At 37.9% G+C, this 16,503-nt stretch overlaps 1 protein-coding gene across 7 annotated transcripts in view; it reads right to left on the reverse strand.

Annotated features, from left to right (window-relative positions):
* Window positions 1-766: 766 nt before the first annotated feature.
* FIP1L1 (factor interacting with PAPOLA and CPSF1) overlaps window positions 767-16,503 on the reverse strand; it is a 40,405-nt gene continuing 24,668 nt past the window's right edge. For 3 of the 7 annotated variants that reach the window (XM_085223152.1, XM_085223151.1, XM_085223156.1), the window contains exons 11-16: window positions 15,505-15,531; window positions 14,876-14,930; window positions 13,258-13,313; window positions 5,358-5,577; window positions 1,872-2,009; window positions 767-1,153 (exon numbers count right to left, since the gene is read on the reverse strand). In XM_085223152.1, the coding sequence (XP_085079278.1) occupies window positions 1,006-1,153; window positions 1,872-2,009; window positions 5,358-5,577; window positions 13,258-13,313; window positions 14,876-14,930; window positions 15,505-15,531 (644 nt within the window). In that variant the 3' untranslated portion in view covers window positions 767-1,005. The remainder of the gene's footprint in view (window positions 1,154-1,871; window positions 2,010-5,357; window positions 5,578-13,257; window positions 13,314-14,875; window positions 14,931-15,504; window positions 15,532-16,503) is intronic. The other 4 variants (XM_085223153.1, XM_085223157.1, XM_085223155.1 and 1 more) reach the window with 4 other exon arrangements.

The raw sequence follows: 16,503 nt of genomic DNA on the forward strand, positions 1-16,503 counted from the left end.
TACTTGTACAGATGTTATTTTCATCCAAAAGAAATGAACCGGTACCCTGATGACGAAGTGTAACTTCTGCTCTGCTGCCGTACCAATCTCACATGTCACTGTGCTGAAAGTGATGATGGACTTGTTATTTTTTTCTTAAAATAGTTCTTTGCCTTTCTCTGTAAGATACTCATTTTTCAAAGTCTTATTTTTTTTTCTCCTAAAAGCCAGCAATGCAGAGAGGCTGTGTTTGTTCATCTTTATCGCGTTAGGCACAGCTGTCCCCTAGCACAGAGACTAAAATGAACTTTCTCTTAAGCCACTGAAAAGCAGCAGGAATGATTATCCAGTTTAATTCTTCCTTATGCGCCCACACAAACCAGATGTAATTACCAAGTGTATGATCACCACACTCACTCAGTGTTCCCTCAGACTGAGAACAGTCTGCACCTTTCCCCTTCCCCACTTGTCCTCATTACGCCTCACTATAAAGCTATTGAAGAGTCTGCAATTTTCTTCTTGTCCCTGCAGTAAAGGATGATCTTTTCAAATGTGACCTCCAAAAGTTATACTGAACTCACACTGTTCCAGATGTTGGTGTATAATAAAGTGAGTGCACACTGCTTCTAAAGCCAGCAGAAGAATGACCTTCCCCACCGGCTTACGAAAAAAGGAGACGATCAAATACAAAGAGTTTAAAATCCCTACGTATGTTGAAAGAGCATCATTCTCTAGTTGCAAGATGTTTTCTCGCTGCTTCTTGAAAGTGAAAGTCAGCCCAGGAATCTTAATCTGAAAAATTTATTCTTTTATTTTCCAAAAAAACAAAAACGAAAAAAAAACCAACAAAACAACCAAGAGAAAAAAAAACATCCAAAACCAAAACAAAAACCAAGTAACTTTCGATTTTGTACTAACAGAACAAGATTAAGAACAAATTATTTTAATAACCAGAAAAATAACAAGATTTATAGTAATCTATTTCTGGCACTAATATATATGCGAATAGGCAAAAATCACACAAGCCTATTCCACGGGGGCAGCTTCAGTGTTTTCCTGCTCGGGAGCAGGTTCACTGCTGGCTTCTTTTCCTTCTTTGCTTCGTTTGGATTTTTTGTGTTTGTGCCTTCTGTGGCTGTCCCCTTCTTCACTGTCGTGACGGCGCCTGCTGTTACTGAATAAAAAGAGGGAAAATACACCTCAAGCAATTGCATGACACTTCGGCCCCCCTTCGTTAGAGTACTGAAAACTACAGCCTTTGCATTCATACTTGAAAACTGGAGCCTTCTCCTGTCCTGACCCACATAGTAGTTGGATATCAGAATCAAGCTGAATTGTTCAAGTAGTGCCATGTGCATTCACACAGCCTGTATTTTTTTTTACTGCAATGTTTGAATAATTTTAGATTTGCAACCCGTTTTCTAATAGTAGTAATTCTAGCTATGTCACATCCCTACTAGTAACCCTAAAGTTTAACTTCTTATTCATCCCCTTTGCCTGAATTTCTAATTCAAAAGGAATCAAGATGAACAATTCCTATGGAGTGAAAATAAGAGTTATTTCACTACGTTCATGTGTTAATGCTGATGAATGTCAGCTTCACTCTACCTCTTTCTGACCCATCATTTTAGATTTCTTTTCCCCAAATTTATAATTTCTATTCGCTATCTAAGACAGTCACATGCATCAATATGAAGTTACCCTGCACCAACACTGTTTTTTGTCTGTCCATATTTGATACAGCAGACTTGCTCCAAGTAGTACATCCAAATGTTTACAGTCTTTCCACAGAACTCCAGTTTGTTTGGGGCTCTTTTAAAAAAATATTTTTTTAAGCTGGTTAAGTCTTTAGTATCCTGTTAAAAAAAAAAAAAGAAAAAAAAAAATCAAACCTTCGAGATGATTTGTGTCTCGTATCCTCTTTCTCTCTGTGCCTCCTCTCTCTGTGTCGGTCATCTTTCTCTCTGCTTGTCCTATGGCGGTCGTAGCCTCTTTCTGCATAGTCTCTGTATCTGTATCGTTCTTCATCACTGATGAAAAGAAGATCTTTTCAGGACAGTAGCACTAAGCAGTATGTATATATACATAAGAAATCTTAATACACTTTTGAGAAAAATGACCCAAAGTGTCTTCTTGTTGCTTCTGTGTTTCTAAACCAAACCCACACGCTATGTTAAAAGGCTATTAAAGCTCTTTGCCTTATACTCTGGACTTACCAAGTCCTACAGGAAGATACAACATAACCAGGCTTATTTTGATACTATTAAGCTGACAATAGCCAAGTGTTACATTCTTTCCTTCATGTTTCCTTGCTAACATTTACCATAAAAAAGCAAGTCTTTTCCAGCGGCCTTGACAGCAGCAGATCAGACAATTCATGCAAGGAGAACGGCTCACCTCGAGAGAGCTTTGTCATGCACTACAGCAGTGAGAATTCAAGTCAAAACAATTTTATCTGCCATAACTTGGATCTAGACACCATTTCCCAAATGAGAATTACATCAGTGATCATTACAGCCATGCATAAAAACCTCAGAGAAGGGGCGGATGCCTGAAGCAACAGCTTTCAATGAAATTTTATATGACTGTATCATGAAGCAAATTAAAAAAAAAAAAAAAAAAAAATCAGCAATTTAGGGTAGCGTAGAGAGAAGCATCAAACAAAACTCAGAAACTCCTGTTATTCTAAGAAACATTACAAATATTCATACACTGAAATTAAGAAAACTACAGCTATTTGCAAGGGGCTCAAAGTTATGAGTTATGACTAAGTAATACAGCTGCACTGATTAACGACTACATTAACATAATGCTCTCACAACCACACATCTCAGAGTAAGCAGATCAAATCTGCTGCAGATCATAGGATGGCTGAGGTGGACAGGAACCTCTGGGTCCATCTGGGCCCACCCCTGCTCAAGCAGAGACATCTGGAGCAGGTGGATGCCCACGTCCTCCAAGAGGAGACTCTGCAGACTCTGGGTAGCCTATGTCTGTGCTTGGTCACCTGCACAGTCACACAGTTGGCACACTCTTGGCATTGTCCAATAATTACTTCTGTGACAGCGACACAGGTGGCAATATCTTCCTTTTTTTTTTTTTTTTTTTTTTTTTTTTTTTTTTTTTTTAAAAGATCTCATTAAGGAATTCAGCTCACTGCGTTTTGACCTTTATCACACAGACTGTTCAGTCCTGCTCAATCCACCTGGACACCAAGTCCTTTCCTGTAAAGCTGGTTCCGGCCAAACACGCTCTGCTATGCTGGATTATTGGCTCCCATGACCTCAGAAATATAGGTGCTTTTCTTTAAATTATTAAGGAACAGCCACGAGACAGGTAAGGTACCAATCAGATACAGATCTGTACATTTCAGAAGCACCTAATTGTTGCAAACTATCAGAACAGAATTAAAACCCTAGCTGTCCAAAAAACCACTGCATTTTTTCAAGGGATAGGCTGTAAAAATGCACAATTTCACCTGAGGACAGCAGGGCAAAGAAGGACTAAAACACAAGCGAGGGTTTATTCATAAAGCACATTTTGATTATACTAATAAAGTAAAAAAAATATATATCCAATTTTCTTACAATTCTAAGAAATATATATATATATGTTTTAAATTGAGAAAAGAACTGCCAAAAACATAAAAAAGAGTAATTTCTGAGCAGTAAAAAGGTAAAGATAATCCTTATCCCAAATCTCGCCATACTATTGCTTAAGTTTAAACAAAGAGAATTCAAATAAAAGCAATGCATCTGTGTTGTCTCCAGAATAGTTCACATTCTCTTTCTCAGAGGTCAATGTTTTGAATGCACAAAATTGAAATAAACCTTCTTAAAATATGTATTTATGTATAAACACCACATACAGAAATATTATGCCTGCATGTTCAGTCTTTATTAAATCACTTCCACCTTCTCTGTGATTCCCAAACCAACTCATATGAGCTAAAGGCCTCCCATTTTCTTAACACAGCCATGTGGCAACAGCTTTGCTGCAGATGGTGGATAATTTAGTCACATAAAAAAAAAGTTGAGGCCTGCTCTTCCCCCTCCTTTGCAGATAACTCTGGCAGCAGCACAGAGATTTCTCTGGGCCTGGAAGCTATTAAGGTTCATTTCAAGCACCCTTGAATGACCAGGCTCCTTTCTGGCCTTCAATCAAGCTGTCTGAGAAACAGATGTTTAGATTGGGCTGAGTTCTTAGAAACTGACCCTGCAATGCAGCACATGCGCACAGGAGAGGACATCACTGCAATAATCTTGGCATCTGTACACATGGAAAAGCTGCTTTCCTGCATCTAGTTTCGGCCTTTAGCTAACAAACATCATGCAAAAAAAAAAATCCTGTCTCTCAGTTGAAGTCGTTTGTGTGGACTCTGGGTGTTCTCATTTCCCCCAGCATAAAATCATTAGCAAAAACAATCAGCTTAATAGCTCATGTATATTTTTCTGCAAATCGATATTTAACAATAAAAACTGAGAAAAGCAGTGTAGACGTCCACCCCAAAATATTTAGCAAATATTGAACAAAAAAATAAGGATAAATCTGGCAAGCCGACGTGACTCTATGGAGTCACAGAAGGTTCAGCACTAAATGCTTTCTGCCTGTGCGCATCAAGCGCAGAATAACTGCACCTTTTTTTTTTTTTTTTAAAGCAATTAGGTTTGAAAGCCTGAAGAATAATAATTACCCATCTGAAAAGAAATTAAAACAAAAGAAAAAGAAAAAAAATTGTTGTTGGCCTTTAAGTAAGTTTTAAAAAGGTTGGTTGGACAGATTGGTATCCAGCCAGTGCGAATGACTGAAGTACCCATCTCTGCAGCTCACAGCACCATTAATTAAGGACAAATGTTGTTCTGTATTGCTCGTGGCACTGAGATGGCAACTAAGATTCATTAAATACTTCTGCAGGTTTTTGTACAACAACTGAGGTGAAAGAGAGCAGAATATCTCATACACAGTGCTTAATCATGGAATCATAGAATCACAAGGTTGGAAAAGACCTATAAGATCATCCAGTCCAACTGTCTTCTCACTACCACTGCTACCACAAGCTACTAAAGCATATCTCACAGCTCCTTGTCCAGACGCCTCCTGAACACTTCCAGGGACGGTGACTCAACCACCTCTTAAATCCCACCTTTACTCTGTATCAAAACACTACAAACAACTTGGACATATACTGTAGCTTTTCCATTTCTGTTTTCAATTTAGAAATTGAATTTTCCAACTGTAAAAGGAGCAGGGGAAGAGGCCACACCCTCCATCTCTTGGAATATACAGATGAACATCGGACTTTAACGCTGAAGCACATGACGTAGCAAGGACTCAGGGCTCAAAACAGAGCTGCAGCACGTTTGAGATGTTGCACTAACCTGTTGAATGCGCTTGAAGATGGGCTGTGATCTCGGTCCCTTTCCCTGTCTCTGGTACGTTCTCGATCTCTGTCTCGGTCCCGGTCCCGATCTCGATCCCGAGATCGATCTCTGTCCCGCTCCCTATCCTTCTCTCGCCGTGCATAGTAATCCCACTGTTTGCTGCTGTCCATAAGACTAGACCATGAAGGAGCAGAACCTGCAAGGTGCGGAAAGGTGACTAAAGAAAAAGACGCCGGTATTAGAAAGAACAAAATCAGATACCAGAAGAAAACTGTAGCACTTATGTGTGAAAGCAGACGTTTGTTAGCCTCCTTCAAAGACATTTTCTAATCTTTCCCTTTCAGGTTTTGCATTTTTTCCATAATGCTAATAAAGGCCTCAGCACTTCTTTAAAAACTCCTTATGAAGAGATACAGAACCGGGTAATACAGTCCACAAAAAAAAAACTAGGGAAAGGATACATCCAACTTTCTATTTGGATATTAGTTACTCTCAGTGTTCTCTTCACCACACTTTTTTCACCACAGAACATAATGATAACTTTAGAGATTTGTCCACAGACTCACTCTGGAGAGAAGAAATAAGGCTCTTGATTACATGCTGCAAGATGCTATTTCTAAAAAAGACTCATCACAACCATTATTTCTGCTAAACAATAGCAGTTTCAGAAAATGAAGCATATTGTTCAAAGACTACGAGCTTAAGAAGTTAAGAAGGAAGTCACAGCACAACACGGTCTCACAACCTCTCCAGGTAACCAGCAATGGCAGAATGGGTGTGCTCCTCCCTTGCTTCTTGCCAACTCAGATGTAATAAATAGCTCTAATCTTAATGCCCCAGTTGTTTTGTCCTGCTTTCCCCCTCCAGAAGTCCCAGGGATGCATCCTATTACTGAAAAAGAAGGGCTGAAGTATTTAACTGGAAACAGCACTCTCTAGTGGGCATAGAGAGGTCACAAATTTCAACTTCCCGCTTATCTGATTTCCTACCAAGTGATAATGTACTGTCCAACAAATAGCTCGAGTTCCCCTTCATTATCTATAATACAAGAACAATATTCACTCCATTCCACAGCGCTGTGAAGTGACATTAATCATATAATTAATAGAAACACATACTCAGTAACATCAAGTACATTACTAATGCTGTATTTAGTACTCCCCAGCTCTCTCTCAGCTATGTTCAAATTACCCTGCCTATCACATCTGGAGCATGCCAGAAACCCTTGGCAGGCAGAAGCTCCCATCAGCAGTTTGCCAAATGTCCAAAGGAGTAATACAAAAGATCTTTTGAGCAGGCAACACAGCAGGAAAAAAAACACTTCATTGTAAAAAAAATACATTTGCAATGAAAAGCATTGTGATTTTTTAAAAAAGCATTTCTATGAAGGTTTGCTTCTAACAAAATGCTTGATGCTGCTTCACTTCAGGGCTACAGAGAAAATGAGGAGTTAACAGAAAAAAAAATACCCTAACACAACAGTTATGTTGTTCATTATACTGCCAAAACTGACATTCTTCTAAGGAAAGGAGCCAGAAATAGCAAAAAAACAGCTGGACTTTAAAGACTGCTAATTTCCTTGACTTGCCACTATGCCAACAATATACGTATGGTCTACAAGGCTTGCACACACTGGCTGACACAATATTCTGATCTGAAGTGTAAACTTCAGTTTGACTCTAACTGCACACCACCAAACAATTACCTTTTTTTATTTATGGTATTATAAACTGCTATGATGAATTCTGGTTACTCCCTCACACCTGCAGTAATTCTCATCAGAAAGAAGTATGTCATTGTTGCTCCAACAACACTGAGATAAACCAGTTATCTGTTATTCTGAAAACACAGCGTATGTCCTATCTAGATTTTCACCAGTAGTTTACAAAGCACAAAGATTTTAAGGGAGCGCGTTTTCTAAAATAAACTGGTGTTCCATTGTGGCTTTCCATATGCTTCCATTCTTCTAATATTTTCAACAAAAAGGAAAAAAAGATTTTTCACATTTTTATCGTTTGAAACGGATGCTGGAGTGGAATGTACCCTTAGTAAGTTCACTAATGACATTAAAGTGGGAGGTGTTGCAGACTCCTTGGAGGGACGAGAGGCCTCGCAGAGGGATTTGGATATACTGGAGTACTGGACAATCAGCAACAGCAGGACATTCATTCAACAGAGGAAAACTTGAGCTGCTGCAGCTGGGATGGAGTAATGTCAGACACAAGCAGAGGCTGGGAGATGAGTGGCTGGGAGCAGCTCAGCAGAAAGGGACCTTGGGGCACCAGTGACAGCAGTTCAGCATGAGCCAGCACTGCACCCTGGCAGCCAAGAGGACAAGCCATATTTTGGGCTGCATCACACCCAGCTCAGCTAGCTGGTGAAAAGAGGTGACTCTCCTGGTAGATATAGCATTGGTACATCCTCACCTCAAATACTGCATGAAGTTCTGGGGTCCACAATAAATGTGCCTAGAGGGAGGCAACAAAAGTTGTAAGACATGTCCTGTAAAGAGAGGTTAAGGACTTGGGCTGTGTGGTCTGGACAAGAAGAGGCTGGCTGAGAGATGACCTTATTGCTTTCTGCAGCTCCCTGAGGAGGGGAAACAGAGGAAGGTGCTGAGCTCCACTCCAGAGAACCAATGATAGAAAATGAAAGGGTGGTACAAAACTGTTCCAAGAGAGATTCAAACTGGGCATTGGGAAACATTCCTTTACTGTACAGATGGTTTAACACTGGAACAGGCTTCCTAGAATGGTGGCTTATGTACCAACCCTCTTGAATACTGACAGATGTTTCAATCTCTTTAAGGTCCCTTCTAACATGAGCTGTGCTGTGATTCAACAAGAACTTGAAAAGTGGGCCCACAAGAACCTAATGAGATTCAACAAGACCCAGAATAAGATGCTGCAGTTGGGTCAGGGCAATTCCCAGATGTGTGCCAGATGCCAACCATAGCCTGAGATGCATCAAAAGGCGAGGTGGTCAGTAGAGAGTAGGAGGCGACTGTTTGACTGTTCCCCTCTAATCCACTCTTGTAAGGCCCAACTTGGAGCACTGCATCCAGGCCATGGACCCCTGGCATTAGAAAGAGAAGATGATCAGAGGGCTGGAGCACCTCTCCAATGAAGAAAGGCTGAGGGAGTTAGGCTTGTTCAGCTTGGAGAAGTATCTGGGGAGATCTCATTGCAGCTTTCCATTGCTTGAAGGGAGCTTACAAACAGGAAAGGATCAACTTTTTCAAGGGCAGATAGTGACAGGACAAGGGGGAATGGTTTATAACTAAAAGAGGGGAAATTTAGATTAGATGCTAAGGGAAATTCTTTACTCAAGAGGGTGGCGTGGTACTGGAACAGACTGCCCAGAAAAGCTGTGGATATTCCATCCTTGGAGGCATTTAAGGTCAAGCTGGATGGGGCCTTGGGCAGTCTGATCTGATGAATGGCAGCCCTGCCCATGGAAGGGAGTTGGAACTCAGTGGTCTTTAAAGTCCCTTCCAACCTAAGACATTCTGTGATTCTATACAATAATGCCCTCATTAATATGCTTTAACTTCTGGTTAGCCCTGAAGTGGTCAGACAGTTGCAAGAGACTACCACTGTAGGTCTCTTCCAGGTGAACTATTTTACTCCATTTTGATTTTAAAGTTCAATTCTGAATTTTAAACCAGGAAGAGAAGGAACTTGAAACAGCCAGCCAGTAGTTTTGCAGATGTGTAGTGTCACAATATAAGGCAAAGCATTAATACATTTTCTCTGTGCCTCAAAAAATACTGTCTCTGGAACTGTTTCTCTAGTGCTAAATTCATTGCATGTACACATTTTTTAAAGAAAAATTCAGAGCACTGATAAAAAAATGCTTCAGGAAACAGCAACAATCAAGTTGCTTTACCAGCAAACCAAATGCAGTGTATATACTGAGAGATGACAAAGGTAGCACTGACTCATGAAAGGATTTAAAAACAAATTGAAGAAACTGCATTTGATGCAGCAGAAGAGCACAAAGGTAGGATATTCTTGCAGCTATAGCTTGGCTACTATGCCACATTCCTATTGAGATTGCGGGGGGAAAAATGGCCGAGTCTAGGGTAAAGACACCAAGGCATAAGATTAGTAGTTTTAATAAGCAGAAGAAAGGCTAGTGCCTTAATCAGGGCCTGTGTTTTTGCTGTGCTTCACATACCCATCTTTCCCTGCCATCAAACATGCTGACTGCTAAAGAAGGTAACAGGTTGGAGATTCAGTGGAATCAACTAGTAAATAAGTGTCCGCATTAATTCTTTGTAAAACAATCATCTGTACTATACTGCACCAATAAGTTCTCAATTTACCTAAGTCCCAACACACTGAGAACACTGGTAACATATAAGGCAAAATTCAAACAGGGTAAGGATCACGTTGTGAGATGAGAATGGTGAGGATAAGAAATTCATCTTTCACTGGAAGGATACCCGCAACAGCCACCACCTGCCACTGAGCCTCTACAGATCCCAAAACCCATATGAAGTCCCAATTAAGAGACAGACAATTGCTTTGTTCAGCACATACAAAAGCTTTTGCTACAATAGAGATGCCAGATACATTGGAAAAGAGGAGGTGCTCATTTTCTCTCCACTTGGGCAAAATTATCAGCTGAAAAGAAGGATTAAAGCTGGTCTAAATACAGTATTTTATTAAATATTCTGAAGTAGGAACCCCAGAGTATTATACCAGAACAACTGCTCCATGCTCATAGCCAGAATTAGCTTACCCTACTGTTACTACGATACTGCTATTTTACTAGCATAAGAAGTATAATGCACAATTTTCTGCAAGAGCCTCTACTGTATAAATGTATTACAGATATGTGGTGATATCACCTGTATGGTTCCACAGAAGCACTTATCCACTCATCTCCATCAGAAAATATTTTGAGTTTTTTTGAGGAATGGTCCTAACAAAAACTGAAGATTATTTTCACGAAGATGAATTCCAGACTAAGATGTGGCAAAGAAAGTAATTAGGCTCAATCATGAATTAAGTGCTGATTTAATGAAGCTATTTTTTTTTTCTCTCTCATGCCAAAGGCACAAAATGATGGCAGAAGTATCTTTTAATTTGAACTCATAAGCTTGACAGAACATATTGCTTGTTGTGGTAAGGATCTTCCCGCGAGAAAAATGCAACAAAATTCTTTAAGACTTTACTCCTCTCTTCTCAGCAATATAATTCCTCTTCTTGTTTAAACTTAAGAGTTCTAAGAAACCAATTACTCTAGAAAACAAGGGGCACTGTAAAGTCACTTTTCACTCTGATTAACCTATCACCCAGTATGACTTACATCTGCATGGGGGATTTCAGGTTCACATTTGAGCTTGGAGATGTTACTTAACACATTAGATGACTCAACTTTTAAAAACTTCTGCTTCTTCTGTCAATTTTCATGACTTTATGAGAAGAGAGATGAAGAAAGGACGGATGTGAAAAGGAATGAAACTCATCTGCTAAGGAGAGTAGGTAAAAGCCTAAGACACAAACATCCACATGTTTCAGCAAATCTAAAGAATACTAGACAATATTCTGTGGCTGGAAATTAATTCAAGTAAACCAGGATCCCCTGTTTGCTCAGACATGCTCCAGAAGCTCAGAACACTACAAGTGCTGAGTAAATAGAAATTTTAAGACCAAATGACTGTAGTATATCTGGAAACATACACAAAAATAAATTCAGATGAGATGCACAAATATTCTGTGGGAAACTGCTTAAAGCACACTCAAGAAATACAGAATTAGTAGCAGCAGGAGCATCCTCATCTTTATCAACTAGAATGCATGAATTAAAACATGCTGTATCTACTTATCTTTTTTTTTTTTTTTTTTTTTTTTTTAACAACAAAGACCAGCTCAGAAATTCATTAACAGACACTATATGAACATTAGAAAACTAGGGATGCCATGCTTCTATAATCAACTAAGGGAAAAAAAAGAAATCATGTGGCAGAGTGATAAGGATTATGAATCTTCAAAATTGTAAATCAAACTCAGGGTGTTAAGAACTGCCCACTGTTATAAATGAACAAAAATTTAAAAAAAACCAGCAACTTTTTTTTTTTTTTCTTTTTTTTTTTTTTCCTCCAAATGGGTGAAGAAATCAAATACCTTCCTTGTCATTGAGCTTTTTTTTCCTCCTTCAGAAAATACTTTAATGCTACTGGCTGGGGGCTAAGGGAGGAAGAGGAACTGACAAAAAACTTGACTTAAAGTTTTTTTTACTAACAGATCTACTCTCCAGGGAAAAAAAAAAACTTCAGATAACTGCAATAACTTGAGAAAGAATCTGAAAAAGAAAGACCACATTACAAACTACTCTTTAATTACCTTTTCTACATAACACTAAGTATTCACATCCCTCAACCGGGAAACATGCCTAACTTGTCCCACTGGACAAGCTGTAAATACGTCACTTCTTCCTTCAGAAGAAAGAGGAAAAAGAAATACCCAAAGTTTTTGTTAGCACAGAAGAGAAGTTTAAGGCATGTATGCCAATATTTTGTTTGCTGGCACGACCACAATGACAGTCATCTGTAGTATATCAGTATTGCAGTAACATAAACATGCCACCCCTCCCCCACAATGGCCAAAATAAAAGATAGACACATTTTCATGTCTCTGTAAGTATTTGCAGAATAGCAAATTCTATCAAAAGAGATTCCAAAGTGAAAACTGGAGACTGCCTATCAGATGCAACATACATACTTTGGACCATAAGACTGCTCTCCTTGTGATACTCTGCATGGCTTTACCTGTTAAAACTTTGGGAAATTAGTCAACGAGACCGTGTTAGTTGTCTCACTCAGCTTTACTTTTTGCCAACTTCAGCAAACATGGTTTTTTTTTGCTAAAAAAGCAATTAGCATAAAGCAGCTGTTCATTTACTTCAAGAGTTCTTTAATACATAACAAGCTTCCACGCATGAATGCAAACACTTAGAAATTGATCAGGGTCCCTTCAATGCCAACAAAGTACCATTTGTTACTCACTAAACTTATCTAGCTTCAAGAAATTACCATTAACGAGTATTATTTTTAATACCTTCTAAGGGCTTGTAAATATCTGGGAGGTACACTATATGAATGTTTGACCTGTGCTGAACATTTCTGTATTCCTCCCTGAACAGGAAAACCTTTCCCTAACATTTTGCCTTCCAGCAGCCAAGATCTAAGGAACAAATAGCTAGGAGACAGAAAAAATCAGCAGGAGAAAAAGACCAGGCATATGCACTGAAGGCAGAATTAGTGACTGGCTACATGTTCACCTTATATTCTCCCATGTGGGCCAAATCAGGAAGATGACAACATTCCAGTATTTCAATTACTTTCTTTTTCTCAAGGAGCAGAGCTGTGTGCTAGATAACAGTTCTCAACTCACTGCTAAGCTCATTGGACTTCCATTTGATTCCACATAATGGAACTTCTAATCCAGTTCACCCTCATTATAAGACCAGAAGATTATGTTTTTCAGCATCTGATTTTTTTCCATCATATTCACCAAAACAGAAAAAAAAAAATAAAAATCAATTTCTGCAACATGCAACAAAAAGATCACAATATCTCAGACAAACAATTTTTTAAAGAATATTTGCATCACTTAGGATTTCTCAATTATTGATCTTCCTGGTTAAAATTCTGACATACATTTCAAGACAGATATCCAGCATACCAATTAAGTAAGCAAAAGAACAGAGCTTAGGAACAGCTGGTACGTTTGCAACAGTATCTACTGGTCACAATTGCAGGCAATAAGATTTCATAATGAATTTCTGAAAGGATCTGTTTAGATTCTCAGCTAAAATCCTGGTAAGCATTTAAAAAAATTTGACAGCGCATTAATAAAAGTTTTTCAAAGCCAGCAAACTTACTCACCACTACCATATGAAAATGCACGAACAGAACGACTGTCGTAGCCAGAGGAATGTCCACTGTTAAGAAGAAAATACATGTAAAATTCAATATTACCATTAAAGCTAATTCCACCAAAAGATACACTCTTGGTACTATTTCACAGAATTGTTACCATCTTACAGACTAAAAGAAAATATCTGTTATAAGTTAAGTATTCCATTCTGAGTGTTACTAATTAAGAAAGCAATCAAGCATTACTTCACAGTTTAATAAAGAAGATGACAACAGCATTCTCTAACCTCTTCTTAAAATTAAAAAAAAAAATAATCATCATATATTAAAAACAAATATTACACTTGAACTGTTCTTTTGTATGTTCCAAGAATTTTCCATTTCAAATATTGATTATATCATACTATTGCAAAGATACTGAACTTAATGTACAATTGCTTGGAAGTGCTTCTTTTGTGAATGAAACCATTCCCATTCTTTCTGTTAACAAGTAGGTATGTGAGCATATCTAAGAACAGGTGGACTTCAAATGTGTAGTTCTATAAATATACTATTAAATGAACTACACATTTTCTATTCTGATTCCTTTCAGAGATAGCCAACTCAAGTAGGTGAAATAGGAAGGTTAAAATGGATGATATGTGCATAAGACATAATTCAAACTCAAAATTCTTTCATGATTTTTTACCACTTCCTACATAGCTTAAATAAATTATCTATGCCATATTTAAATTGAATGCTACTTCTGTTCCTGAAGGCAGTGTAGTATTAAAACAAAGAAAACCACAAGTTTGGGGTTAGTTTAGTTTAAAACAAAACAACAACAACAAAACAAAAAACAAAAAAAAACAAACAAAAAAAAACACCAAAGCGTTGAAATGCAGAACCTACATAAATATTTACTCAAAGTAATTAAGTGACTACTGCTTAACAGAAGATACAGTCACAGTAACTGCCAGTATGAAAAATAAATTTACTTTCATGCACAGTGAATGTATCTAGTTATTTTTTTTCTGAATTAAATCAGAAGTGGATTTTCTCTGATATCTGCCCTCATCATCCTGCAGCACAGACATTAACAGAATTTCCAATTTCAAAGGAACAGACACATGCACCTTCTTCCAGTGAAATCCAATAGACTGAAAAGAGGCTTGCACCATATTAAGCGAACTTTGTGTATGACCTGGTTTGGGCCCTACAGCATAATACAAACACTTTTCAAGAGCTGTGCTGACTGCTTTTTTTCCCCCCTGGCTTGGATCTGTGGCCAAATTATTTAATTGTGTTTAGGGGATATAGTGTGTATGAGGTGAATGATGAGGTTAACCCAATTTGGCCTTCAGACTGCCACAGAATGCTTTAACAACTGTTACCTCAACCTTCCTCTTGACGTTGATACAGTATGATAACAAAACTAGCTAAGTGGTCATGTAATCTACTCAAAAGAATATTAAGTGTGAAAGACATGAGATTAGTAACATTTCTGGAAAAATACTGTAAAAATTGAAACTGTCTCTCCAGTGTTAGATAAAACCCACTGAGTAGTCTAAGAGTCTTCACTAACATCTGATTTATTAGTTACGAAACAGTGATACATTGCTTTATAGGATTTCCAGCAGATAATCACCTTTCTATGGTGGGTATGAGGGAAGGTGGAGGACCGCCAGGTGGTGGTGGAAAGCCTGTAGTAATTTATTGGGGGAGGGGCAGGAGGAGACGGAAGGGAGAAGAACACAAGAGAACTGAGTTAGGCATTTCAGAGAGCACAGTGCAACAAACTGTTTTTCAGTAACTGTAAATAAATTTATCTGGCAAAATTGAGAACTGTGTCCAAATTAACAAAGGCAAGGTGCTAAATATCAGTACTTTAAATCAAATAGTGTACTAATCTTAAAAAAAAAAAAAAAAAAAAAAAAACAGAATTTAGAAGCATAGGAAAATTCTTGAGTAACTACCAATGCTTTATAAACAACAATCACATATGTTTTTTGCATAATAGAAAAACAGAATGGAAAGTGAAGGAGGAAGTACACAACTTCTAAGAAACTGGTAGGCAAGTCCACTTGTCAAGAGCTTTTTCATACTTCTCTGCCTTTGGAGACTAAATCTACATCTATGCACATAGCTTAGTATTTCTAAACTTCTCTGTATCTAACTAAAAAGAACTCAATAAATTACTTAAATTACTTAAAGTACTTAAATAATTAAGTTTTTACTTTTTAATCAAACACGGAAGGAAAATTTAAGCAAACTTACCTGGTGGTGGTACTGTTATTGGTATACCTAAAACGATAACAAATAATGTATCAGTTCCAGTAACAGTGCTTATCACTTACAGACCTAAAATCAGACTGAATGGGTGATTATCTATACATCTAAAATCAGACTGAGTTATCACAACATGCATTATCAAGAGAAATAAGTTATTTCCTATGTTTTCAGATTAAGATCTGATATTAATACCTACCATTAAGCTTTTATGCAAGCCATGCACAATTTAATCTGGCTTCTTACTTAAACTCCTACTCTTCAGAATCTTATTTAATTAGAAGCAAAAATAACGTAGAATGAATCTGTCTCAAGATTAGAAGTCAATTCATAACTCTAAAATGTTAAGTATCCAGAAGGAAAGTAACATCCTACAGAACCTATTTGCTTTGATTTATATTCCATAACTAGATGAAAGGAAATGCAATTGGCCCCTGACCCTTAAAAGCTTAGCATGGGAAATACTATGTCAACATGGACAAAATATTCTGGCAATAAGAATTACCGACTTTTCAGTCAATGCTATGCCACTCTGCAATTAATCATTCAGATGCTACTTGAAGGGAAAAAAAATGCTTAGTAATCTATTTTCTTAAAAATATCTGGGAAGTGAGAATCCTTTGATACAAACACATCCAAAAAATGTTGCAACTCTGCTAGTTTTCTTGCTTGCTTGTTTTGTAGGTAGATGCCAAAAAGAAACTTCACTTTAAAGGCAGCAGTAGTTTAATTAGGGCAGTTCACTACGGCAATACCCCCTCAAACTCCATAAAACATCCCAGAGATAAAATTACTATATCAGACTTCTGTGTAAGTGGGTTCTGAACTGAAATGTACAGGAACCAACAAGAACATTTCCAAGGGGCGCCGGACCACATTTGTGATCATAATACACAAAGCCACTTCATTTGCTTAACTTCTCATACATTTTACACCTTTTAGGCATCTGAACAGAAGAGCCTGAAAGCCTTCATAGAGCCTGACCAC

The sequence above is a fragment of the Meleagris gallopavo genome, chromosome 4 (assembly GCF_905368555.1).
Source record: "Meleagris gallopavo chromosome 4, MGAL_WU_HG_1.1, whole genome shotgun sequence".
Taxonomy (NCBI): Eukaryota; Metazoa; Chordata; class Aves; order Galliformes; family Phasianidae; genus Meleagris; species Meleagris gallopavo.